This window comes from Pristiophorus japonicus, chromosome 6 (assembly GCF_044704955.1).
Source record: "Pristiophorus japonicus isolate sPriJap1 chromosome 6, sPriJap1.hap1, whole genome shotgun sequence".
Taxonomy (NCBI): domain Eukaryota; kingdom Metazoa; phylum Chordata; class Chondrichthyes; family Pristiophoridae; genus Pristiophorus; species Pristiophorus japonicus.
In genome coordinates, this window is record NC_091982.1 from 19702108 (window position 1) to 19729013 (window position 26906).

A 26906-nucleotide genomic window follows, 5' to 3' on the forward strand; every position below is an offset into this window, starting at 1 on the left:
CTGGGATATTTTGAAAATAGCTAGACCATAAGCTAATAAAAACAGAAAATGGTGAAAATACTCAGCAAGTCAGGCAGCATCTGTGGAGAGAAAAACAGTTAACGTTTCAGATCAATGACCTTTTGTCTTCATGTCTACTTTCAAAGTTGAAGTATTCTAAATTTACCTTATTTATGCTATCCAATTATATAAAAGTAACAATTAACCTTTTTTGTTTTAACTTGGTACAGTTTGTAGCAGTTAAAAGATGATGAGACCCCCAGTCAGGACCCCCAGTCAGGATCTAAGCACATTGTCCAGGCTGACAACTCCCTCCATTACTGAGATAATACTGCATTATTGGAAGTGCTGATTAAACTGATGCCCCATCTGCCTGTTCTGGCAGTTCAAGTGGATATTTGAAAATTCCATGGCACTATTTGGAAAAGAGCAAGAAGTTTTCATGATGTCCTGCCCAACAGAAAAACAAATTAACTGATCATTCATCTCAATGCCATTTTTAAAAAACCTTGCTATGTATAAAATGGTTGCCAGATAAAGCATTATAAATGCAAGTCTGTTTTTTCCTTTCTGTTTGTTTTTCTCTCCCGCATCCTTTTTTAGTAGGTTGACTGGATATATGTGGAAAAGTGTATACTTTAGATTAAGAATTTTTTCCAAAGTTAATTTGGAAATGACTGCTCTGAAATGGTCAATACATTTCATGGGCAGTTCAACATATTAAGTTCATATTTTCCAGTTTTAATTTTATTCTTGGTTTACTTTATGATGAACTTGAACTTCTTTACTCGAATTGCCAGATTGAATTACTGAAGGCTAGCTACATATGATTTGATTTTCTTGTATTGAAAGAGTAGTAATACTTACCCTGCCAGGGATGTGACAAAGGTTGATATATCCTCACACTGATGCTTGGATTAACAGGAACTATATGCCTGAGGCTTTCATCAGACTTCACAAACCCAATATGTTCCAGATTGATACTGAACACCTATTGGTAATGGTTTTGAAATGTCTCCAAAATCATGGTGGACACTTCTGATGGCTGACATTTCCTGATGTCAATAAAAGCAAACAGAGCTTACATCCTCGGACTTAAAAACACATTGTGGGCCCAAGTTTCCACATGATTTGCGCCTGATTTTTAGGAGCAACTGGTGGAGAACGGACTATCTTAGAAATCGCAATTCTCCACATTTTTTTTTCTGCAGTTCTAGTCAGGTAGAACAGCTCCACTTTGGAACAGAATTTTTTCTTCAAAAGGGGGCGTGTCCGGCCACTGACGCCTGATTTAAAAGTTTCCACAGTGAAAACGTACTCCAAACTAACTTAGAATGGAGCAAGTGAAGATTTTTGTAGAACTGAAAAAACCTGTTCTACACATTAAAAAATCAGGCGCAGGTTACAAATTAGGCGTCCAGAACGAGGTGGGGGGAAGGGAAGTCATTAAATTCTACAATAAATCCTTATTTATACTTATACAAATATTATACAAATAAATCCAACCTGAATAAAAATTTATAAGCAAAGAAAAGATTAAATAAATCATCTTCCTACCTGTGTGAAAGTGCTTCAGCCAGGGAGAATGCTGCAGTCAGCCTCACAAAACGAGGCAGCCGTTCGTTCCCCAGGGGGGGGGGGTGGGGGGGAAGGAAGCCGTTCCAGACGGCCGGCCGGCAGGAGGGAGGTGACCGACCGACCGAACTCGGGGCGGGGGGGGGGTAAGCCGTTCCAGTCGGCGGGCGGGAGGGACCAAACCGACCGACCGAACGCGGGGGGGCAAGCTGTTCCAGACGGCGGGCAAGCAACCGAACGCGGGGGGGGGGGAGTGCGGGCCCGACCGACCGAACGCAGCGGGGGTGGGGGGGGGGGGAAGGGAGGAAGCCGTTCCAGACGGCTTGAGGGAGGGAGGGAAGGAAACAGAAGGCTGCAGAAAGCCTCAGAAATTGAGGAGCCATTTCCCGACGGCAAAAGGGGGAGGTCATCGGGAAACGGCTGCCTCAACTTTCTGAGGCTTCCTGCAGCCTTCTCAGTGCTGATGTGCTGATGGCAATGTGCTTTTATTAAAAAATTTTCAAAAACTAAACAGCTACAAAGAACTACAAAAATGGCCGAGTGCTAATGTTTCCTTCACACTGCGCGTGCGCGAACGCTCCAACGCGCACGCGCAGCGTTGCCGGCAGGAAAAAACTAATTTAAATAGTACTCTCCCCCTCCCACTTACAAAATCGCCGCGAGTGTAGGCTCCGCCCCCCCCTGGGCGCGCGCCAGGCAGACAAGGAGCTGCAGGGCGCTCCAGAATCGCGAGTTTTTTTTTAGTCGCGAAAAACGGGCGCCCAGCTCGGAGGGGCGTCCGTTTTTTATCGTGTGGAAACTTGGGCCCTGTAAGTTTGAAATTATTGTGTTTAGTGGATTGAGTATTTAGGTAGTGATTTTTAGATTCTGCTGTGCAGAGAGTTAGAAAAACAAATGTGGTGTAGTCCGTAACCACTAGGGTGGGAGACTTTTATAAAAACTTATTTAGATAAATCCGGGAGGAAAATGTGCTATCATTAACTCAGTACTAATTACGGAGAGCAGACAGTCTCTTGGATTCCATGTAGATGAATCATTACACCCAAATAAATTTTATACTGAATGGGGAGGGGAGAATATTTTTGTGAAAATCGAAAGCAAGGTTTAATTTGTTAGCTATGGACAACTAATTATATAAAAATATTTGAACAACATAAAACCTACTATGCATTGAGCTACTCTTGTTTCAACTTTAAAAAATTGTGCAGGTATGCCTTTTTTGTTTACTGTAATATTTTGGCATTTCCTTCCTCCCCGTCTTGTGCTGACTCTGGAGCACAAGCAGCTGAAGAGCTGTCTGATATCTCAGCCAAGTGGCCATCCAAGCCTGGGCAGTGAATGTTGATGGGCTTTTTGACTAAGAAGGGCATCACAGTAAACCTTGCTGGAAATGTCACTGAGTGTGAGATGCAAGGCTAGTGCTACACATCCCTGTCTCCATTCTTGTTGCATTGTATTAAGAATCAAAACAAAAAAGTTAATCTTTTTCTTGAGGGTTTAAAAATTGCTGCTTTTAAAATTGAACCGGAAATCAATGATAACCAGGTTTCAAATTAGAGTTGTCTTTACAGCTGCTTTTGTCTAAAATTTTACATAATACCATGTCAGTTTGCAGATAAGGCTTATTGCTCGTAAGAGCCTTCTGCCTGTTCTCATCCTTTCAGAATATCCACACTACTGTCTTCCCATTACAACTGTTAATGTCCACCTGGGCAGATAGGTAACACGCCAATTTAATGCATCATCTGATGGACACTCATTGCTCGGTTGTGAGTGAGACTTTTTTTTGTATTTGACAGAAGGAATGGGAACAATTCCATTTTGTCTCCCCCAAAACGCAATTAAAAACCAGTTTGAGAAGTTTAACCCAGAATCTCTCGCTACAAATTGGCAATGCCCCTGAAATTGTGTTTTTATATTCCCTAGGTTTTGACGGAACAGAAGTTAGTTTCCAAAGCAAAGAGAATCTGGAATACCCCACCTCCTGAAGTTGAATGGATTTTGTCACAAGTTAAGAAACATGCTTGGGAAAACAGGTACCTTAGAAAGTGAGGTTTTGTGGTGAGGTTAACAAAAAACAAAATCTGCCACTGTAGTCTGCTATAGTTTTAAAGCTGAATGTGGCTTGGGGGGCGGGTGGGGGGGGGGGGGGGGGGTTGGGGGGGCAGGCGGAGAGAAAGAGAACAAACATTTTTCCATTGTAGAATGCCTTTTCTTCCCCTGTCCCTCACACACCCTATACCTCCCACCAGCGCACTAGAAGATTTTAAAATGTACATGTCTATTGCCTTATCTAAGAGAAGATATTTCTAATTTTTGTTCGTTCATAAATATTCTTGAGGATCTGTCATGGCCTGCCTGCTTGGATGCTTTATTTATCGGGTCTACTTCTGGCTGCTATTGAAATTAACTTAAGAATTACACCCAAGGCTAAAGATCCACATTATAGGTGCCTGTAAGCCTCAGGGATTCTCACAAAGAGGAAATATCTCCTCTCCAGAAGATCATGTTTGCTTTCCTTATTGTCAAATTTATAGTTTTGTCTTATAACACTCCTGTGAAACACCTTGGGACGTTTTGCAAAGTTAAAGGTGCTATTTAAATACAAATTGTTGTTGTCTTTAAACTGGTTTATCTCCTGTGATATTACTCGTGAAGAGAATATCTTTCGTCATTCTGTAACTGCCTCTCATTTTCTTTCCCACTCTAATTGTTTTGGATTCTTCTCCTGTTTTGTCTTCCATTCTCCTTTTTTCTTCTTGCTTCTCTTACTTTCTTTCATTGTTGTCTCTGTGTCTCTCCTCTGGAGTAGAAATTGTTGTGTTCTGTACATTCTCCAGGTGCAAAATGGTCGGCAATAAGTCAAATTCCGCAGCACAACGCTCCAGGCCGGATCGTCACCGGAAGTGCGCCCTTCCAACAAACTTAGGCATTATTTAAATATGGTAATAAGTCTCCTGCACCTGAATCAGGACCTTTTTGTTAAATAGGTGTCTGTACGCACCTGAAACTTCACTTCCTTAACCCGCCAAGTAAATCATGGCGAGAACAATCTCTGAGCTGGTGTCTGCAAATGTAAGGTCTTGTTCTGCAGTATTGGCGGCTTCCTCTCCTGCTCTGAAGGCTGTGTTGGGCCTTCTGGACCTGAAGTGCAAGAAAGGGACAAGAGTTAGCATTTAGTGGCATGGGTAGCAGCGACAGATGAGTGGTTTCTGAAAGCACCAGGAATTTCTCATGCATACTGTGTACAGGTGAGATTGAAGTGGGATGGGGAAGGAGGGAAAAATGACTTGTCCTCCAGCCTCGCCAGGCCCCTGACACACCTCTACCCACAATGTCCATAACCTGTTCTTCAAATGGTGACAGAACATGGATGAAACGTGCCCCATCTCCTATGGCTGTCTGCTCCCTGTTATTGCGTGCGAGCTTGCCCTGCAAGAAAGAAAGGTGTGTGTCAGTGTAGTGTGAAGTTTTGAGGATGTGCATATCAGCATAGTGTGCAAGATTACAGAGGTTTGAGGAAGCGAAGGCAGCACTAGTGAGGATAATAATAGGAGCAGAAGGAAATGGATTTGTGTGCTGTAGTGATTGGAGCAGGGTGCTGGATTTTGAGTGATGGGGCAACAGTAAATACAAGGCTAAGCAGAGTGTTATGAGAGATACGAGCTAGGAGGCTTACTGTAGCTGTCCTTGTGAAGTTTTATTACGTTAAAGGCGCTATATAAATATAAGTTGTCATCGTCGTTGTCCTTGCCACGGTCGTCAAACTTTTTCCGGCATTGCAGCCATATCTTGGGAGCAATATTTCAGGCACTGACCTGCTCTGCCACCTCTGCCCACTCAGTTTCCCTGGATATCTTCTGCCGCTGGGTGGAAAGAAGGTGTCCTTCTTCCTCCACTGATTATGCTGGATGCATAGCATTTTGGCTTGCCTCTGAATTATGTGACATTTTGCAGTTCAAAGTAGATTACCAGTTACATAAACCAATCACTTACATAAGAACATAAGAAATAAGAGCAGGAGTAGACCATACGGCGTTTTGAGCCTGCTCCGCCATTTAATACAATCATGGCTGATCTGATCATGGACTCGGGTCCACTTCCCTGCCCACTCCCCATAACCCCTAATTCCATTATCGTTTAAGAAACTGTCTATTTCTGTCTTAAATTTATTCAATGTCCCAGCTTCCACAGCTCTCTGAGGCAGCGAATTTCACACATGTACAACCCTCAGAGAAGAAATTTCCCCTCATCTCAGTTTTAAATGGGCGGCCCCTTATTCTAAGATTATGCCCCCTAGTTCTAGTCTCCCCTATCAGTGGAAACATCCTCACTGCATCCATCTTGTCAAGCCCCCTCATAATCTTATACGTATCAATAAGATCACCTCTCATTCTTCTGAATTCCAATGAGTAGAGGCCCAACCTACTCAACCTTTCCTCATAAGTCAACCCCCTCATCTTCGGAATCAACCTAGTGAACCTTCTCAGAACTGCCTCCAAAGCAAGTATATCCTTTCGTAAATATGGAAACCAAAAATGCACGCAGTATTCCAGGTGTGGCCTCACCAATACCCTGTAAACTGTAGCAAGACTTCTCTGCTTTTATACTCCATCCCCTTTGCAATAAAGGCCAAGATTCCATTGGCCTTCCTGATCATTTGCTGTACCTGCATGCTATCCTTTTGTGTTTTATGCACAAGTACCCCTAGGTCCCGCTGTACTGCAGCACTTTGCAATCTTTCTCCATTTAAATAATAACTTGCTTTTTGATTTTTTTTCTGCCAACTTTCCAACATTATACTCCATCTGCCAAATTTTTGCCCACTCACTTAGCCTGCCTATGTCCTTTTGCAGATTTTTTGTGTTCTCCTCACACATCGCTTTTCCTCCCATCTTCAATTAGTTGACGAAGTGCAGACTGCTTGATGGATGTTTCACAGTTTTTCTCTGTTTAGACTTGATACTTCATTATTCTCTTGCCTATTTCTTATCCAGTAGAACCTCTTCTTTCAGCTGCCTTGGCCAGTTTGTATTCATTTACTGCCAGATACAAGAGTACTTGGTTGTCTCAGAAGAGTGTTTGGTCAGCTTTTCTTGAATACCCGTATGAATATTTTTGATTTTCCCATAATTTAACTTTGTGGTTTGAAAGGCCACTTTTTAAACCATTTCTCCTGCAATGTATGATGTTTCCCGTGTGATACTTTAAATTCATCTCTGATTTCTACCACCACCAATACTTCACCCAAATGCCATACAGATTAAATGCTGTCTCCAGACACAACCCAAGGTGGAAGGAAGATAATCTATTATACTGCTGGCCATTCTTTCTACTGTTGAAGTGCATACATTAGAAAAATTTCAGGTGCCATCATGGCCCTTTACTAAAATTGTTGACACTACATTAATTTTAATTTACACATGTGCTTGCTCTTGGCATTCCCCTTCATTACATTTCAGTTTGTATTTCAGAAAAGGTTATGATAGAATGGAAAAAAACGACTGTTTAGCTAACCTCCGGTTTTGATATGTGTATCATGGTGGTAAAGAACTTCCTTTTCTGGCTTTTAGTTGAAACCACTGAACCTTCTGACACCCTGACATTGAATTTCATCAGTGAAGGAGGTTAGGGAGTCAATATGCTTGCTCCTCACTCTTTTTTAATAGAGGTTTTAAAAAGTTGAAGGTTTTTCTGTGTTAAAGTTGTATCCTGCCTCTACAGACATGGATTTCCTGTAACTCAATGATCCCTCTTGCACACAAGATTATAGTACAGCAGCTCTTGATCTTATTTTGGGGGAATCCCAGTTTGGTGGCTACCCACATGCACTACATCCTACACAAAAATAACAGAGAATGTTAACTTTTTTTTTAGAAATAAATAAATTTACCAAAATAGATGGTCAGGTGGTCGATTCAGTAAGGGAAATAATTGTCATTTAGACTGTTAAGTTGGAAAATTGCAATCATTTGCTTGAAATAAATTCCTGAGTAAGAACATCTCATTACAAAAACGGAAGTTCTTTATTCTGTATTAATTTCACAATTATCTACAGCTATTATAAAATTTATAAGAGGAGATGCTATGCTAACCCTGGCCCTGTTTGTTCCAGTGATTCAGGTGTATGTTAAAAGATCACATGGCATTATTTGAAGAATTGCAAAGTCCTTCTGGTGCGCTGACCAACATTCCAATCAACATTGCCCAAAACAGATTGATCTCATTGAAAGGTTTTGTGTGGAAAATTATAAGAACATAAGAAATAGGAACAGGAGTAGGCCATAAGGCCCCTTGAGTCTGCACCGCCATTCAATAAGATCATGGTTGATCTGATCATGGACTCAGCTCCACTTCCCCGCCCGCTCCCCATAACCCCTTATCCCCTTATCGCTCAAGAAACTGTCTATTTCTGTCTTAAATTTATTCAATGTCCCAGCTTCCACACCTCTCCGAGGCAGCAAATTCCACAGATTTACAACCCTCTGAGAGAAGAAATTCCTCCTCATCTCTGTTTTAAATGGGCGGCCCCTTATTCTAAGATCATGCCCTCTAGTTCTAGTCTCCCCCATCAGTGGAAACATTCTCTCTGTCCACCTTGTCAAGCCTCCTCATAATCTTATGCGTTTCAATAAGATCACCTCTCATTCTTCTGAACTCCAATGAGTAGAGGCCCAACCTACTCAACCTTTCCTCATAAATCAACCCTCTCATCTCCAGAATCAACCTAGTGAACCTTCTCTGAACTGCCTCCAAAGCAAGTATATTCTTTTGTAAATATGGAAACCAAAACTGCACGCAGTAGTCCAGGTGTGGTCTCACCAATACCTTATATAACTGTAGCAAGACTTCCCTGCTTTTATACTCCATCCCCTTTGCAATAAAGGCCAAGCTACCATTGGCCTTCCTGATCACTTGCTGTACCTGCATACTATCCTTTTGTGTTTCATGCACAAGTACCCCCAGGTCCCGCTGTACTGCGGCATTTTGCAATCTTGCTCCATTTAAATAATAACTTGCTCTTTGATTTTTTTTCTGCCAAAGTGCATGACCTCACACTTTCCAACATTATACTCCATCCGCCAAATTTTTGCCCACTCACTTAGGCTGTCTATGTTCTTTTGCAGATTTTTTGTGTCCTCCTCACACATTGCTTTTCCTCCCATCTTTGTATCATCAGCAAACTTGGCTACGTCACACTCAGTCCCTTCTTCCAAGTCGTTAATATAGATTGTAAATAGTTGGGGTTCCAGCACTGATCCCTGCGGCACCCCACTAGTTACTGGTTGCCAACCAGAGAATGAACTATTTATCCCGACTCTGTTTTCTGCTAGTTAGCCAATCCTCTATCCATGCTAATATATTATCTCCAACCCTATGAACTTTTATCTTGTGCAGTAACCTTTTATGTGGCACCTTGTCAAATACACCACATCCATTGGTTCCCCTTTATCCACCCTGTTCGTTACAGCCTCAAAGAACTTCAGCAAATTTGTCAAACATGTCTTCCCCTTCATAAATCCATGCTGACTCTGCGTGGCTGAATTTTGCTTTTTCAACTGCCCTGCAACTGCTTCTTTAATAATGGACTGCAATATTTTTCTCAACCACAGATGTTAGGTTAACTGGTCTATTGTTTCCTGCTTTTTGTCTGCCTCCTTTTTTAAATAGGGGCGTTACATTTGCAGTTTTCCAATCTGCTGGGACCTCTCCAGAATCCAGGAAATTTTGGTAAATTACAACCAATGCATCCACAATCCCAACTTCTCTTGACCCTAGGATGCAAGCCATTAGGTCCAGGGAATTTATCTACCTTTAGTCCCATTATCTTACTGAGTACCACCTCCTTAGTGATTGTGATTGTGTTAAGTTCCTCCCCCCCCCCCCCCTATAGCCTCTTGACTATCCACTGTTGGAATATTGTTAGTGTCCTCTACCGTAAAGGCTGATACAAAATATTTGTTCAGAGTTTCTGCCATCTCCATGTTCCCCGTTACTAATTCCCCAGTCTCGTCTTCTAAGGGACCAACATTTATTTTAGCCACCCTTTTTAAATACGTATAGAAACGCTTGCTGTCTGTTTTTATATTTTGTGCTAGTTTACTTTCATCATCTATCTTTCCTTTCTTAATCATTTTTTTAGTCGTTCTTTGCTGGCTTTTAAAAGCTTCCCAGTCTTCTGTCCTCCCAGTAGTTTTGGCCACTTTGTATGCCCTTGTTTTTAATTTAATACCGTCCTTTATTTCTTCAGTTAGCCACGGATGGCTATCTTTTATCTTACAACCTTTCCTCCTCACTGGAATATATTTTCTTGAGAGTTGCAAAATATCTCCTTAAATGTATACCTCTGTTCATCAACCGTCCTACACTTTAATCTATTTTTCCAGTTCACTTTACCCAACTCTGCCCTCATACCTTCATAGTCTCCTTTATTTAAGCTTAGTACGCTGGTTAGAGATCCAACTTTCTCACCCTCCATCTGAATTTGATATTCAATCTTGCTATGATCACTCATTCCGAGGGGATCCTTTACTAGGAGATTGTTTATTAATCCTGTCTCATTACACAGGACCAGATTTAAGATAGCCTGCCCCTGATTGGTTCCGTTACATACTGCTCAAGGAACCCGTCCCTTACGCACTCTATGAACTCCTCCTCAAGGCTACCCTGACCAATTTGATTTGTCCAATCAATATGGAGGTTAAAATCACCCGTGATTATTGTTGTTCCCTTTTTACAAGCCCCCACTATTTCCTGGTTTATGCTCTGACCAACATAGTTGCTACTGTTAGGAGGCCTATAGACTACTCCCACCAGTGACATTTTCCCCTTATTGTTCCTTATCTTCACCCAAACTGTTTCAACACCCTTATCATTTGAGCCAATATCGTTTCTTATTATTGCAGTGATTTCATCCTTTATCAATAGAGCTACCCCACCTCCTTTTCCTTTCTGTCTGTCCTTCTGGATTGTCAAGTACCCCATAATATTTAATTCCCAGTCCTGGTCACCTTGCAACCACGTCTCTGTAATGGCTATCAGATCATACCCATTTGTCTCAATTTGTGCCGTCAACTCACCTATTTTGTTGCAAATGCTATGTGCATTTCAATTTGTTTTTTTACCTTTTTTTCCTGCTTGTTTCCTCTCTCCTTCAAACTCATTTAATTTATTTTTGCTTGCTAATTTCAGCTTTACTCCCCTCCCTACTGAATCTGTTTTCAGGTTCCCATCCCCCTGCCAAGCTAGTTTAAACCCTCCCCAACAGCACTAGCAAACCACTGCTGTATTTGGCTATATAATGCATTGCAAAGTGATCCAACATATTTTGAAGATCTTGAAACTGTTTGCTCTTGCAAATTTTCATATATTACCGTCTTTTAATTGTTTTCTGAACACGTATGCTCAAACATTTTTTTTCTTTCAAGAACATAACTCATTGAACAAAGTTAGACGTTCTAATGGAAAGATAGATTTAATATTTAGGATGAATCAGCACAGTAGGAAGCCATTCGGCACGTCGAGCCTGTACCGGCTCTTTGCAAGGGCACTCCAGCTAGTCCCACTCCCCTGACCTTTCCCCGTAGTCCTGCAAGCTTTTTCCTCCAGGTACTTATCTAATTCTCTTTTGAAAGTCACGATTGAACCTGCCTACACCAACCTTTCAGGCAGTGCATTCAAGACCATAACCAGAGGAAATGTATTGGCATGGATCGAGAATTGGCTGGCTAACAGAAAGCAGAGAGTCGGGATAAATGGGTCCTTTTCGGGTTGGAAATCGGTGGTTAGTGGTGTGCCACAGGGATCGGTGCTGGGACCACAACTGTTTACAATCTACATAGATGACCTGGAAGAGGGGACAGAGTGTAATGTAACTTTGCAGATGACACAAAGATTAGTGGGAAAGCGAGTTGTGTAGAGGACACAGAGAGGCTGCAAAGAGATTTAGATAGGTTAAGCGAATGGGCTAAGGTTTGGCAGATGGAATACAATGTCGGAAAATGTGAGGTCATCCACCTTGGGGAAAAAAAACAGTAAAAGAGAATATTATTTGAATGGGGAGAAATTACAACATGCTGCGGTGCAGAGAGACCTGGGGGTCCTTGTGCATGAATCCCAAAAAGTTAGTTTGCAGGTGCAGCAGGTAATCAGGAAGGCGAATGGAATGTTGGCCTTCATTGCGAGAGGGATGAAGTACAAAAGCAGGGAGGTCCTTCTGCAACTGTACAGGGTATTGGTGAGGCCGCACCTGGAGTACTGCGTGCAGTTTTGGTCACCTTACTTAAGGAAGGATATACTAGCTTTGGAGGGGGTACAGAGATGATTCACTCGGCTGATTCCGGAGATGAGCGGGTTACCTTATGATGACTGGGTCTTTACTCGTTGGAGTTCAGAAGGATGAGAGGTGATCTTATAGAAACATTTAAAATAATGAAAGGGATAGACAAGATAGAGGCAGAGAGGTTGTTTCCACTGGTCGGGGAGACTAGAACTAGGGGGCACAACCTCAAAATACGGGGGAGCCAATTTAAAACCGAGTTGAGAAGGAATTTCTTCTCCCAGAGGGTTGTGAATCTGTGGAATTCTCTGCCCAAGGAAGCAGTTGAGGCTAGCTCATTGAAATTATTCAAATCAAAGATAGATAGATTTTTAACCAATAAGGGAATTAAGGGTTACAGGGAGCGGGCGGGTAAGTGGAGCTGAGTCCACGGCCATATCAGCCATGATCTTGTTGAATGGCGGAGCAGGGTCGAGGGGCTAGATGGCCTACTCCTGTTCCTAATTCTTATGTTCTTATGTTCACTCGCTGTGAAAAAAGCTTTTCCTCATTTGGATCTTCTGCCTTAAATCTGTGTACTCTGGTTCTCGACCTTTCTGCCAATGGCAACAGTTTTTCTGTCTCTGTCTAGACCCCTCATGATTTTAACCACCTCCATCAAATCTCCTCTCAAACGTCTAAGGAGAACAATCCCAGCAGTTCCAGTCTATCTCCATAACTGAAGTCCCTCCTCCCTCGTACCAGTCTTGTAAATCTTTTCTGCACCCTCTCTGAAGCCTTCACATCCTTCCTAAAGTGCAGTGCCCAGAATTAGTCACAATACTCCAGTTGTGGCCGAATCAGTGTTTTATAAAGATTCATCATAACTTCCTTGCTTTTGTCTTCTATGGGCTAGAAATTCACTGAATTTGTGCCTCCTGTTGGCGCCTTTGGGGGGCACTAACCGCAGATGCCTTACCGCCCTGGCACGACGCTGTCAATGACTCTCTCCATATTCAGCGGGGTTTAGCGGCGGTGCTACAGCGCTGTGCCTCGATCTCCTGCGCCCTGAGATTGTGGCGTCATCGCTGTGCCCATCGATAGCGCCCCGGCCCCAAAATTGGCTTTCGCCCCCTGAATCAGCGTGGGGCGGTAACAACGACAGCTTCAGGGTGCGTATCGGGCAGATGAGTCCATACCTGGGCGATAATTAAAGGGGAGGTGGCTGAGATCCGGAAAAAAAATTACCTTTTCGTTGCCACTCCTCATGCAGTTTCCTCGCGGGGTTGTGGCCGCAATCGCTCAGCCCGGTACATTGCACCCCCGCTCCCTGGTGGTCCAGGTAGGTGTCGTCTTCTTTTGCAGAGTCAGCAGCATGGACCCTTCCCTTTAGAAGATAGAAGAGCCCCTCGGATGTGGCAGCATGCATGTAGTCCAGTGTTGCAGCTGTAAGGGGAAAGTGGGAAGGCTTCTCCTCCCACGAGCGGGCCTCCTGATACAGAGGGTCGACGCTCGCCCCAACCCACGTAACAGCCCCCGGAGTTAGCAGACAGACGAATGGCAAAGTATAACGATCTTTTATTACGAACGTCCGGGAACACCTCTTATCACAGCCGCCTGTGAGTGGAGATGCTCCCCGAACAGCACAATCATACAACTTTTATACATTTCAAAAACCCCTCTGTTCCCTGGTAAGACCTCCCTAGATCTCTAATTGGACTACCTAATCAGTGCTACTTCTCTAATTGGACTACCTTATTCGTGCTACTTTGGATTGAGAGGCCAAGACCCTCGTGACCACCTTAGGCCGTGACTAGAATGACTTCATTAGGTCAGAATTTGTTGATTCTCCTTGGTGACCATGAGTCCGCCTCGAGTCTCTTCGCAAGGTCTTATCAATGTCTGTTTAGGTTGTCACATCGTATCCTGTCGGAATATTATTGAATTGATAACTTCTGGAGCCTTGGTACAAGGCCAAAGAGAGGCCTTTTACCTCCTTATGGGTCGGTGCAGGAACCAGCACTTTAATCCTTGTCCCGCTGGCACCCCTAATGCCAAATTTCTCTGACACAGCTTCCCCAGGTTGGCACCTTATTTTTATGTACGTCTGGTGCTGCTCCTGCCATGCTCTTCTGCACTCCTCATTGAACCAGGGTTGGTCCCCTTGCTTGATGGTAAATGGTAGAGTGAGCAATATGCCTGGCCATGAGGTTACAGATTGTGGTGGAGTACAATTCTGCTGCTGCTGATGGCCCACAGCGCCTGATGGATGCCCAGTTTTGAGCTGCTAGATCTGTTCTGAATCTATCCCATTTAGCTCGATAGTAGTGCCACACAATATGATGGAGGGTGTCCTCAGTGTGAAGACAGGTCTTCGTCTCCACAAGAACTGTCTGGTGGTCATTGCTTCCAATGCTGTCATGGACAGATGCATCTGTGGCAGGTAGATTGGTGAGGACGAGATGAAGTAGGTTCTTCCCTCCTATTGGGTCTCACCACCTGCCACAGACCCAGTCTGACAGCTACGTCCTTCAGGGCTCGGCCAGTATTGGTGCTACTGAGCCACTCTTAGTGATGGACATTGAAGTCCTCCACTTAGAGTACATTCTGCCCTTGCTACCCTCAGTGCCTCTTCCAAGTGGTATTCAACATGGAGGAGTACTAATTCATTAGCTGAGGAAGGGCAGTAGGTGGTAATCAGCAGGGGGTTTCCTTGCCCATGCTTGACCTAAGGCCATGAGATCTCATGGGGTCCATAGTCAATGTTGAGGACTCCCAGGACCACTCCCTCTCAACTGTAAACCACTGTACCTCCACCTCTGGTGGGTCCTGCCAATGGGGCAGACATACCCAGGGATGGTAGTGGAGGAGTCTGGGACAGTGGCTGAAAGGTATGATTCCGAGAGTATGACTTGTCAGGCTGTTGCTTGACTAGCCTGTGACAGCTCTCTCAATTTTGGCACAAGTCCCAGATGTTGGTGAGGAGGACTTTGCAGGGTCGACTGGGCTGGGTGTGCCATTGTCATGTCCAAAGTCGGTGCCGGTTGGTCCGTCTGGTTTTATTCTTATTATTTTCTGTAACAGTTTATTACAATTGAGTGGCTTGCTGGGCCATTTTAGAGGGCAGTTAAGATTCAACCACATTGCTGTGGGTCTGGAGTCACATATAGGCCTGACCAGGATTGCAGATTTCATTCTCTAAAGGACATGAGTGAACCAGGTGGGTTTTTAACGACAATCCGTTAGTTTCATGGCTAAAATTTTCTTCACCTTGGTGAGTCCGGTGCGACCGGTGTTCTTGACCCCGCTGCTGACTCCATCCCGCTGTACAAAATGAACTTGCCTTAATGCGGCCTGTTAACCAACACATTACCCAGCCCAATTAGATGGCGCAGGTCTGGTGATGTCATTCATGACGTGTTTTCAGCCGGGATCCGTAAAGGGACCCTGGCCACATTAAATTTTAAGCTTAATCTAACATAGTGGATGTTGAATCTTTACTGTACAATAATATAATAAAAGTTATATGCAAAGAAATATTTAAATAAAATTATCATTAAGTAATATGACTTCATGTACAAATACGATCAAGAACATAATTTTAGAAAATACATTAATTGTGAAGTTTTTTGTGCTTTAGCCACATCTATAGATTTTTCCATCAGTAACTGGTACAAATAAAAGATGCATGTATAGGTAATACATAAAATTAAGCAGATTTTAAATGTAATTGTAAAGGGTGAATTTACAATTTTATGCAAGTTCAGCTGCGAATCCCTGATAAACAGTGTAAGTGGTACTCACAATGTGTTCTAGGATTTCTACAGCTCTTCCGTTGAAGTTAACAAAGGACAAGTGAGAGAACCTCTGCAGAAATTCACCTTCCAGTCTCAGTCTGAGAAAGTAAATTTGTCATATTCGGGGATTGAAAGCAAATTGAACCAGTGGAATGAGTGATGCGAATGAAATTGTAACGGTTGATGACTTAATTTAACGTGTAACTGGGCAATTGCAGTATACTGTGAGAAAAACCTGACAAGAAACAGCACAAAAATTTATTTTAATGGAAAATATATTTTTTATAGTGCATATCAATTCACTGCAATTACTGTTCAGTTGGAAGGCAACAGCTGAGAATGGCCAGTGAAAAGTTAACATTTACCAGTAACTTTTCAAGTAGAACAGAATCTCCATCAATCTGTTAGCTGATGTAATCAACATGTTTTTATTTTGGTTTGTTTTCCATGCTGTCAAATAATCAGCTGGAGCAATGGCCACAAAACTCACTCCTTAGGTTGACAGACGTGGTTCCCGAGCGGTGTGAATCCCGTGGCCATGCGGGGAAATTTGAAAAGGCCCTTGGCTACCACCAAGGAAAATTCAACCTATAGTCACCATTACTGATACTAGCTTTTTATTCCAGATTTATTTAATTAACTGAATATAAATTCACCAGCTGCCATAGTGGGATCATTAGTCCAGGCCTCTGGATTACTAGTCCAATAACATAACCACTGTGCTACCATTTGACTGCCAAGGAGGGGTTCTGTGGAGATCATTGTCACAGAGTGATTCATCAAAGACTCTGTTAAAAGATTTAGGAATATTGGGCTCAATTTTGGCCGGGCCTGGTTTTTAGCGTACTTACCCAAGTTGCGCCGCTTAAGTACGTCCCGCGATGCTCCAGAAAAAAATGTTCCAACTTTGGCCGCTGTCTGGCCTCTTCACTGCAGCCGCGCAGCAGGGGGGGGGGGTGTGAAGCTTGCGTTCTCCACTGAAAAATGTGCTGGGAAGTCTGCACGTGCGCAGGGGAGAATAGTGATGGCCGCGTATGCGCAGTAACGCTGCGAGTTGGCAATCGCCATTTGCAAATTGATGTTCTTGTAAACGGGGTTTCCACTGCACTTTCGGTGAAGTTACAGGTGCGAAGTGGGAGCAGCTCCAAGGTAACTCCTGCCTTACAGCTCTTTATAAAAGTCTTTTCTTGAAGTTTCCTCTCACTTACAAAAAAAACTAACATCTGGTCATCAGTGTAATCTCTGTTCAATTTAACTTACAAGACAAATCCCTCATGAAATAAAAGGCAGATTACACCGGCGCCATTGCATTATCCTCTATATACTATTCCCTGAAGAAACCAATCTTCCTATATATTTGAACTGGTATAAAATGTTACCAATTGGATTAAATGGATTAATGAGAAAAAAAATTATCTCAAGTTCAAATGTTGTTACTTAAGGCTCAATCCATCAATGTCAAAAGAGAAATACCACAGTTTGTGTCTTAAAACATCTTGCAATATTCTTTACCATGTTTATGGGAATGAAGGACTGTACAATGTCAAAATGGGTGGCACAATGGCATCATTGTACATTATTCCAATTTTTTATAATTTAATTAAAAATTGAGATTAAAAAAGGAAACAAAATGAAGATCGAATATCTGGCATAAAGGAGTTTCCATTTTGGGGCAAAAAGGTAGCTTCAGACTGTAGTGGGGCTCAGCCTTCTCAAAAGTGGTTAAAACCGAGAAGATTAACTTATCCAGCAAGAAACTAGATAAGTAACTAGTTAGGAAGAATAAGTTCTATCCCATCAATGGAGTGGGTTTAAGTGCTTCCTATTTTTACTTCCACTGTGCATTTGTCCCCATTGAACTTTATTTGCCACAATGAGCCCAACTACAAAAAACCATCAAGCTTTCTTTGTAAGATCCTGGCTGCCTCCTCAAAGCCCACAGTCCCGTTAGTTTGGTGTCATCTTTGAATTTAATTACCTTGGACTGAGACTGCAATTTTACATATACCAGGAACAGGGAAGGCGTGAACCCGCGATCACCCACCCTGTCCCTGCCCTATTTCAACCGTGCTTCCTTTTGTACACAATGCCGGCCAGTTCGATCGCTCCCGCCCCTAGCCCAGGCCGAGTGGCCACCCGGTGCGTTCTCCCGCCCCTAGCCCAGGCCGAGTGGCCTCCCGGTGTGTTGTCCCGCCCCTAGCCCAGGCCGAGTGGCCTCTCGGTGCGTTGTCTAGCCCCTAGCCCAGGCCGAGTGGCCTCCCGGTGTGTTGTCCCGCCCCTAGCCCAGGCCGAGTGGCCTCCCGGTGCGTTGGCCCGCCCCTAGCCCAGGCCCAGTGGCCTCCCGGTGTGATGTCCCGCCCCTAGCCCAGGCCGAGTGGCCTCCCGGTGTGTTGTCCCATCCCTAGCCCAGGCCGAGTGGCCTCCCGGTGTGTTGTCCCGCCCCTAGCCCAGGCCGAGTCGCCTCCCGGTGCGTTGTCCCGCCCCTAGCCCAGGCCGAGTGGCCTTCCGGTGCGTTGGCCCAGGCCGAGTGGCCTCCCGGTGCGTTGTCCCGCCCCTAGCCCAGGCCGAGTGGCCTCCCGGTGCGTTGGCCCTGGCCGAGTGGCCTCCCGGTGCGTTGGCCCGCCCCTAGCCCAGGCCGAGTGGCCTCCCCGGTGTGTTGTCCTGCCCCTAGCCCAGGCCGAGTGGCCTCCCGGTGTGTTGTCCCGCCCCTAGCCCAGGCCGAGTGGCCTCCCGGTGTGTTGTCCCGCCCCTAGCCCAGGCCGAGTGGCCTCCCGGTGTGTTGTCCCGCCCCTAGCCCAGGCCGAGTGGCTTCCCGGTGTGTTGTCCCGCCCCTAGCCCAGGCCGAGTGGCCTCCCGGTGTGTTGTCCTGCCCCTAGCCCAGGCCGAGTGGCCTCCCGGTGTGTTGTCCTGCCCCTAGCCCAGTCCGAGTGGCCTCCCGGTGTGTTGTCCCGCCCCTAGCCCAGGCCGAGTGGCCTCCCGGTGCGTTGTCCCGCCCCTAGCCCAGGCCGAGTGGCCTCCCGGTGCGTTGTCCCGCCCCTAGCCCAGGCCGAGTGGCCTCCCGGTGCGTTGTCCCGCCCCTAGCCCAGGCCGAGTGGCCTCCGGCACCAGTCCGCTGCTTTCCCGGGCTGAGTGCAGAAAGATGAATTGCAGTTTGATGTTGAGGGTAGGACTTTAATTTTTTATTTCTTATTATTTTAATTGTGCGAAGGAAGGATGGTTTTGCAAGTCTGTTTCCTAAGGCTTGGTTGGTCCGTGTCCTCTCCGCTTCCTGCCCCTATCCCAGGCCGAATGGCCTCCGATTTCCTTACCTGCGCTGATTTCTTTAACTCTGCGCAAGGGTTACTATTAGCTGGCCAAAGTTGCCTAAATGGCCAGAACTGGTGTAGGTGGCTGGTAATGCCCCCTTTTGAGTAAAAAAAACGTAACTAAGTGAGTTATGCTGGTGCAAGCTTATTGGGGGAACTGGAGATTTTTAAGTTAGGCCAGAAAAAGCAGCCTATTCCCAAAAAAACAGAGCAACTCCTGGTGAAAATTGAGCCCAAAAGTTTTAGAGTAGTGTAAACATTATGTGAGTCAGGTATTGTGCTAGTTATATGCTGTGTTTCTGCATCTGTGTAAATGATATGCTCAGAAATAAATTCTGTTCTTAGTTTTAGTCTAAATGAAATGGTCTGACTGGTGTTCTGCCTTTTGGAGTGGACAGGAAAATGGGTTGGGAAGCCTACTAGTCTCCAGTGTGTAGAAAATTGTAATTCTTGATTTGTGGCACACTATCTAGATGTTTCATGCCAGACGTTTCAGTTCTAAGGGACACAGGTCTGTTTATGGAATTTGCCTTTTTTCTTTGAACAGAAATTCGACTGTTGAATGGAAACCAGAATTGTAACATGATTCTCTTAAAAATTTACAGAGAGGTGGTGGTGGAAGCACTCCTGGATGATGGATTCCTTATTCCCACAGAGGAACAGCTGAAATGTTTAAACATTGAGTGCCCAGGTAAAGCAACAGACTTGTAAAACTGCTTGCACTCTGTTCCATATCCTACTGAAATAGAAATCTTTGACGTCGTTAAATATCTCAAGGCACTTCACAAGAGCGTTATCAAGCAAAATTTGAAACAGATCCTCATAAGGAGATATTAGGGCAGTTGACCAAAAGCTTGTTCGGAGAGATAGGTTTTAAGGAGTGTCTTGAAGGAGGAAAGAGGTAGAGAAGGGCGAGGAACAGTACCACATCTTTTGATTCGGTACTTTACAGCCTTCTGGACACAACATTAAGTTCAAAGTACCATAACCTCTGCTCCTATTTTTTTCAGATGGTAGCTGATGATGATTCTGCCATTCCCATTTACACCTCTTCTAGACTCATCTTTTGTGTCTTTACTTGTCCCATTACAATCTCCTTTTGCTTCCGCCCCCGCATCGTTACCTCTGGTGTCCCCCAAGGATCTATCCTTGGCCCCCTCCTATTTCTCATTGCCCCCTGGCGACATCATCCGAGAACACAGCGTCATTTTCCACATGTACGCTGATGACACCCAGCTCTACCTCACTTCCGCTTCTCTTGATTTCAAAATTCTCATCCTGGTTTTCAAATCCCTCCATGGCCTCGCCCCTCCCTATCTCTGTAATCTCCTCCAGCCCCACAACTTGCTTTGGAGGCAATTCAGAGAAGGTTCACTCGGTTGATTCCGGGGATGAGGGGGTTGACTTATGAGGAAAGGTTGAGTAGGTTGGGCCTCGACTCATTGGAATTCAGAAGAATGAGAGGTGATCTTATCGAAATGTATAAGATTATGAGGGGGCTTGACAAGGTGGATGCAGAGAGGATGTTTCCACTGATGGGGGAGACTAGAACTAATGGGCATGATCTTAGAATAAGGGGCCGCCCATTTAAAACAGAGATGAGGAGAAATTTCTCTGAGGGTTGTAAATCCGTGGAATTCGCTGCCTCAGAGAGCTGTGGAAGCTGGGACACTGAATAAATTTAAGATAGAAATAGACAGTCTCTTAAACGATAAGGGAATAAGGGGTTATGGGGAGTAGACGGGGAATTGGACTTGAGTCCATGATCGGATCAGCCATGATCGTATTAAATGGCGGAGCAGGCTCGAGGGGCTGTCTGGCCTACTCCTGTTCCTATGTTCTTATATAACCCGCCCCCCCAAGATGTCTGTGCTTCTCTAATTCTGCCCTCTTGAGCACCCTGATTATAATCGCTCAACCATTGGTGGCCTTGCCTTCTGTTACCTAGGCCCTAAGCTCTGGAACTCCCTGCCTAAACCTCTCCACCTCTCTACCTCTCTTTGCTCCTTCAGGACGCTCTTTAAAACCTACCTCTTTGACCAAGCTTTTGGTCACCTGTCCTAATTTCCCCTTGTGTGGCTTGGTATAAAATGTTTTGTCTCATAATACTCCTGTGAAGTGCCTTGGGATATTTCACTATGTTAAAGGCACTATATAAATACAAAGTGCAAAGCAACAACAGCATCATACCTTTTGTCATTTAATCTCTACTGCCCTCCTTCCTATCACAGACCTTCCCTTTTGTTCTTTCCTCCCCATCTCCATTCCCTGCCGCTGCACTTGCTTAAAACCTGTTACATCTCTAACTTTTTCCAGTTCTGACGAAAGGTCATCGACCTGAAACGTTAACTCTGTTTCTCTCTCCACAGATTCTACCGGACCTGCATATTTTCCAGCATTTTCTGTTTTTATTTCAGATTTCCAGCATCCGCAGTATTTTGCTTTTGTATTTCTTATTTTATTTCAGCATGATTATTCTAACCTTAAAGTTTGAACTATCTTTTTTATTGTTAAAGGAGAGTTTGTCGACTTGTCGAATCCTGGAATTCCTCGAACCTTCTGTCGCTTCTGGCAGCCTCTTTTAAAGTGCCTCCACTCTCGATATTTCACACCAGTGCTGCTAGAAAAGCTGTTTACTGAGCTGAAGTTTTGCTGTGACACTTCAGGACTGAGGATACAGTATGTTACGGGCTGGATCACAGAGATACTTGCAGCCAATACAAAAGCAGGTATGCTATTTATCTATCTTGCAGTAGGACCTATGGGTTTCTTTCTTCCCCCCTCCCACCCCTGCCCAGGCCTCCTGACTCCAATTGTTCAATCAGGAATTATGTAAATGAGCCCTATACACCAGAGCACTCAGGATTGATTCCCAGTTTGTACTGAGCTACCTGATCTCCAACGTAGTGACAGTGGAATGGGTTATTACAATTGGTCTCGGTATTCCTGGGCTAGGGGAAGGGAAAATCGGCCAGATCGCAATCCACTGACTCCAGCTGGAAAATACTTGTGTGGGCATTAGATGAGAACAGGTTTGGGCTTGGCTGTGATGCCCTCCATGAAGAATTGGCTTCAAATACTTGTTAGACTCACTTGTGAATAATGGCTACTTGGGTGAAGCACTGGAGGGTTTGCTGTGCCTGTGGAAACATTCCTAGTGAGTGTTAATGACATTGGTGGTGCGGGCACATCGACTGCATGCCCGATACGAAACTCCTAAAACAAGCGCTCTACTTAGAGCTCCGACACGGCAAGCGAGTCCCAGGTGGGAAGAGGAAAAGCTTCAAGGACGCCCTCAAAGCCTCCTTGGAAAAAGTGCAGCATCCCCACCGACACTGGGAATCCCTGGCCCAAGACTGCTCAAAGTGGAGGAGTAGCGTCCGGGAAAGCGCCAAACACCTCGAGTCTCTTCGCCGGGAGCGCACGACAACCCAAGCCCCCCACCCACCCGTCCCTTCAACCATCCTCTGCCCCACCTGTGACAGAGACTGTAGGTCTCACATTGGACTCATCAGTCACCTGAGAACTCGTATTAGTGTGGAAGTAAGTCATCCTCGACTCCAAGGGACTGCCTAAGAAGTTGATTTGATTGGGTTTGTGATGCAGCTGTATCACTTATCATACTTCCTGATGTTAATTAACTCAAAACATTTTGCAGTTAATTTGTAGCCGGTTGACACCAGGAGATATGGTTGATGACTGAGTGCAATTTTTTAATATATCTTTTTGATATAGGCAGCAGGACCTAACAAATTGAAGGAAAACATCACTTTTTCTGGGAAAATGTCACTTCAGAGAAGGCCAATTGTAGCAGCCCATTCCACTGCGACTACATTGACATAATGCTAAATAGGAGCAGAAAGAAGTGTTTCCAATTTCTTTGGTTGTCCACAAGATTTCAGTTATATGTGGTTATAGTTACAGTTAAATGGTGATGTCTCTGTTGCTTTATTCCGTAATATTAGGATTTATTAAGTGTCATGCTCCATAAACTGGAAACTTAAATTGCTTTGCCCAGAGTCTAAAAATCTCAAGAGCTTCAGTTAGGCCACTTATCCCTACAGGAGCCTTCTGAATTGGAAAGTGGTAGACAGAGTAAAGCAGAAGGACCAGCAGGTCAAGAGACAGTGAACTGTTGGGAAGATAGCATGCAATTGTTGGGAGGGGATTTGTTGGTGTGTAATCACATTAGAAACTTGGTGCACTAGAAACATGTAAAACAAAAAAAACTGCTAGGCAACCCATGTATTGTGTAAATACACATTTTACTATTGATGCTATCTTTCCAGGTTTTTTTTCACAAGACGCAAAGCCAAAGTGTTTTTTAAAATTTGTTTGCGACAACAATAACTTGCACGTATATCACCTTTAATATAGAAATGGTCTTGAGGACTATAAGCTATGTTTCTATGGTACTTTTGGTGCCAACAACAATATCTAACCAGACATGAAAATGATCAGTCACAGAAACTAACTTTCCAACTGCTCTGTTTAGGATGAGTGCCCTTTAAAAGCAGTTTAAGGAATTGACTATCATCACATTATATTGTACTACGCTTTTTCTGTGTAGGAAAAAGACTGAGAGGCCTTTCACGAAGCCAGAAAATAAAAAGAAGCATGTGGCAGTTGTTTTTAATTCAGTGTCCCCTGGACTGGCAGGATCTTCTAGAAGGTTGTCTTGCAGCACCGTGTCAGGCTACACCTCACCTTCTTCAACAGTGAGTGTAAATCGCTCTTGCTTCCTTTCTTTCCCATGTAACAGTGATGCAGCAATGAGTTCCTTCGATGGGCAGGCAAACTAAAATTAAAATGAGTCATTTGACAAATTCAGGACTAATAATATAAAAGAATATCACCCTGAATAGAGAGGGAAACAAAAGTATTAGAGGGGGGTTAGAAGAAAGACTGGAATGTAATTTGAAGGGAAATTGCAAATATTTTACAAATTCCTTAAAAGGATAGTAAAACAAAATGTGGGGTTGATTAGAAATGAAGAAAATTTGTAATATGAATGCTTGGTGGTGATATGAGTACTTTGCACAGAAAACTGTGGTAGTGGGAATAAAAGGGTGCAAGAGAAGAATTTGGAGCAGTAACGTAGGATATTTATTGATGAGGAAGTAGTACTTAAATAATTGGTGGATCTTGCCTGTGGAAAAGGTACTTATTCCTGATTGCAACTTTCTACAATACTGAGGGAAAGTATTCTAGAATACTGAGGCGTCAAGAGAGCAAATAGCAAAGATTGTTACTAAAATCTTTCAAATATCTTTGCATATGGAAATTATGCTAGAGGACCGGAAGGTTACTAATTTAACAGCTTTGTTCAAAAATGTAGAAAATGATAAACCTGATAACTATAGACTAGTCAGCCTAACATCGTGGATGTTAGGATGTTTTTAGAAGCCATAATACAATAAAATTAATACTCATTTAGAAAGACATAAATTAAGAACACTAGCATGGATTTGTAAGAGGTAAATAGTGTCTGACAAATTTAAGAGTAGTTTAAAGAAATAGGAATACATTGATAAAAGAAATGCAGTGGATGCTAGCTCTTCAAAAAGTGTTTGCTCAGGTACCTCATAGCTTGTTGGTAAAATTAAGGAACGTGGGCCAAACTTTACTGAGAGGGCAGGATTGGAGGCGGGTCATTTGTGAAATTTGAAATGATTGACAGCGGAGTCTCGCGCTGTCAACCCGCCTGCACGAGAGTCTCCCAGGTGTGGGGTCTGTCAGCGCTGAACAGACCCGACACCAAGCGGCGGGGGAGGCAATTTACATTATTAATAGGCACTTAAAAACTATTTTAAGCTCATTTTAGATTGTAAGCGTTCACCAACGGCTTGCCCGCTGTTCGGGGATCATGTCCGGTAAGGAGATTGGGTGTTGTGTCAGCATGGGATGATTTCTTAACTTGATAGCTGCAAATGGTCTATAAAAGCTCCCATTTCATGAGTGTTCACTTTCCAAGGTTAAAAGCTGTTGCTTACTGCATTTGGAAGACAGATTGAGATTTATGCAGCTTGCAAGTACAGAGCAAACTCTCATAAGAACATAAGAAATATGAGCAGGAGTAGGCCATATGGCCCCTCCTCCGCCATTTAAAACGATCATGGCTGATCTGATCATGGACTCGGATCCACTTCCCTGCCCGCTCTCCATAACCCCTTATTCCCTTACCAGTTAAGAAACTGGCTATCTCTGTCTTAAATTTATTCAATGACCCAGCTTCCACAGCTCTCTGAGGCAGCGAATTCCACAGATTTACAAATCTCTGAGACAAGAAATTCCTCCTCATCTCAGTTTTAAATGGGCAGCCCCTTATTCTAAGATTATGCCCCCTAGTTCTAGTCTCCCCTATCAGTAGAAACATCCTCTCTGCATCCACCTTGTCAAACCCCCTCATAATCTTATACGTTTCGATAAGATCACCTCTCATTCTTCTGAATTCCAATGAGTAGGGGCCCAACTTACTCAACCTTTCCTCATAAGTCAACCCCCTCATCTCCAGAATCAACCTAGAGAACCTTCTCTGAACTGCCTCTCTCATCAAAAACTCCCTGGTTGAGTATAGCATGGAAAACGCAGACTAAAACTCCCTCTACTGTGTCTCACCACCAACCTCACAAGAGCAGTTGTGCTATTTTAATAGTTCCAACCTCTGTGGCCTCTCTGAGGTTGAGACGTCCAAGACTCATTTCACACAGAATGATTACTAAACTTATTCAGTTTAAATAAACAAATTAATGTTTGCAATAAGCATGTGTAGGAGTAGGGTTCAGAAGGCAAAGTGATGGGGATGTGATGAGTGGCACAGCAGGATGAGGTTGAGTGTAGCTTTGCAGTAACATTTTGTGATCTCCTGAGATCGTTGAATGGTTTGCGCCACCGCAGCCTGGACCTCCTGATGACATCCCTGCTTGTGCCCTCCTGTGCAATGCAACCAGGCTGCATTGGTCTTCTAGGGAGGCCTCTTCCACGCATTGGAAGAGAAGAAAACCTCCCTGCGTGCTGTGACTCCTTCCATAAGCTAATGAAGGGAATCATGGGAGAGCCTGGGTGCAGCTGTGCACCTTTGTGCAGTGTTTGCAGCAGCTCAGTGCTGTAGAACACCGAAGCAGAACTGCCGAAATCAATGTGGACATGATCCCTTTAAGGAAACTGGCTGATGAAGTGTTATCAAATTACACCATGAGACCCGCTTCCCTTTAATTGGCCAGTTACCTTGCTGGGTGGGCATAGCCCCATCAACGTAAAATCCCTTCTACAGAGCGGGATGGATCCGGCAGCGGGCTGGGATGTGTGTGTGCCTGTGTCTGTGTCTGTGTCTGTGTCTGTGTGTGTGGTTTTATATGAATGATTGGGAGTCTGGTTAACTGTGAAGAAGACTAAGCGATTTCAAAAGGGCATTGGTTAGCAGATTGGACAGATAAATGTCAGATGAAATTTAATCTGGAGAAATGTGAGGGGGGTTCATTTTGGGTGGAAAAATAAGGAAGAGGATCCATGCACTAAATGACAAAGCTTTAACTGGAGTACATGAGCAGAGACTTGGGGTATGGGGGATGGGATGGTTTAGATATCCAAATCTTAAAAGTGGAAGAAGTTGGTGGAGCTGTTATTTTTTTTAAGAATATGGAATATTAATTTATACAAAGGTTTATAGAATATAAAAGCAAAGAGGTAATGTTAAAATTATACAAATCATTGTTTAGGCTGTAGTTGGAATAGTGTATCCAGTTCAGGATGCTTTACTTTAGGAAGGATATTGAGGCCATGGAGAGGGTGCAGAAGGGATTCTCTAAAATGATTTTAAGGGATGAGAGGCTTTAGTTATGAGGAAAGATTAGAGAATCTGGGGCTCTTTTCAATAGGACAAAGAAGGTTAAGAGGAAATCTGATAGAGATGTTCAAAATTGAGGGGTTTTGATGAAGTAAGTCATGAAAACTATTTGCCATGGTTGGTGA

General features: G+C 44.0%; 1 protein-coding gene across 1 annotated transcript in view; it reads left to right on the forward strand.

Moving 5' to 3' along the window:
• The window catches only part of las1l (LAS1 like ribosome biogenesis factor), a 107248-nt gene that overhangs the window by 37994 nt on the left and 42348 nt on the right, over window positions 1-26906 (forward strand). Inside the window, exons 7-10 of the mRNA XM_070882689.1 lie at window positions 3502-3611; window positions 19541-19626; window positions 21452-21664; window positions 23506-23653. Of these exons, the coding sequence (XP_070738790.1) occupies window positions 3502-3611; window positions 19541-19626; window positions 21452-21664; window positions 23506-23653 (557 nt within the window). The remainder of the gene's footprint in view (window positions 1-3501; window positions 3612-19540; window positions 19627-21451; window positions 21665-23505; window positions 23654-26906) is intronic.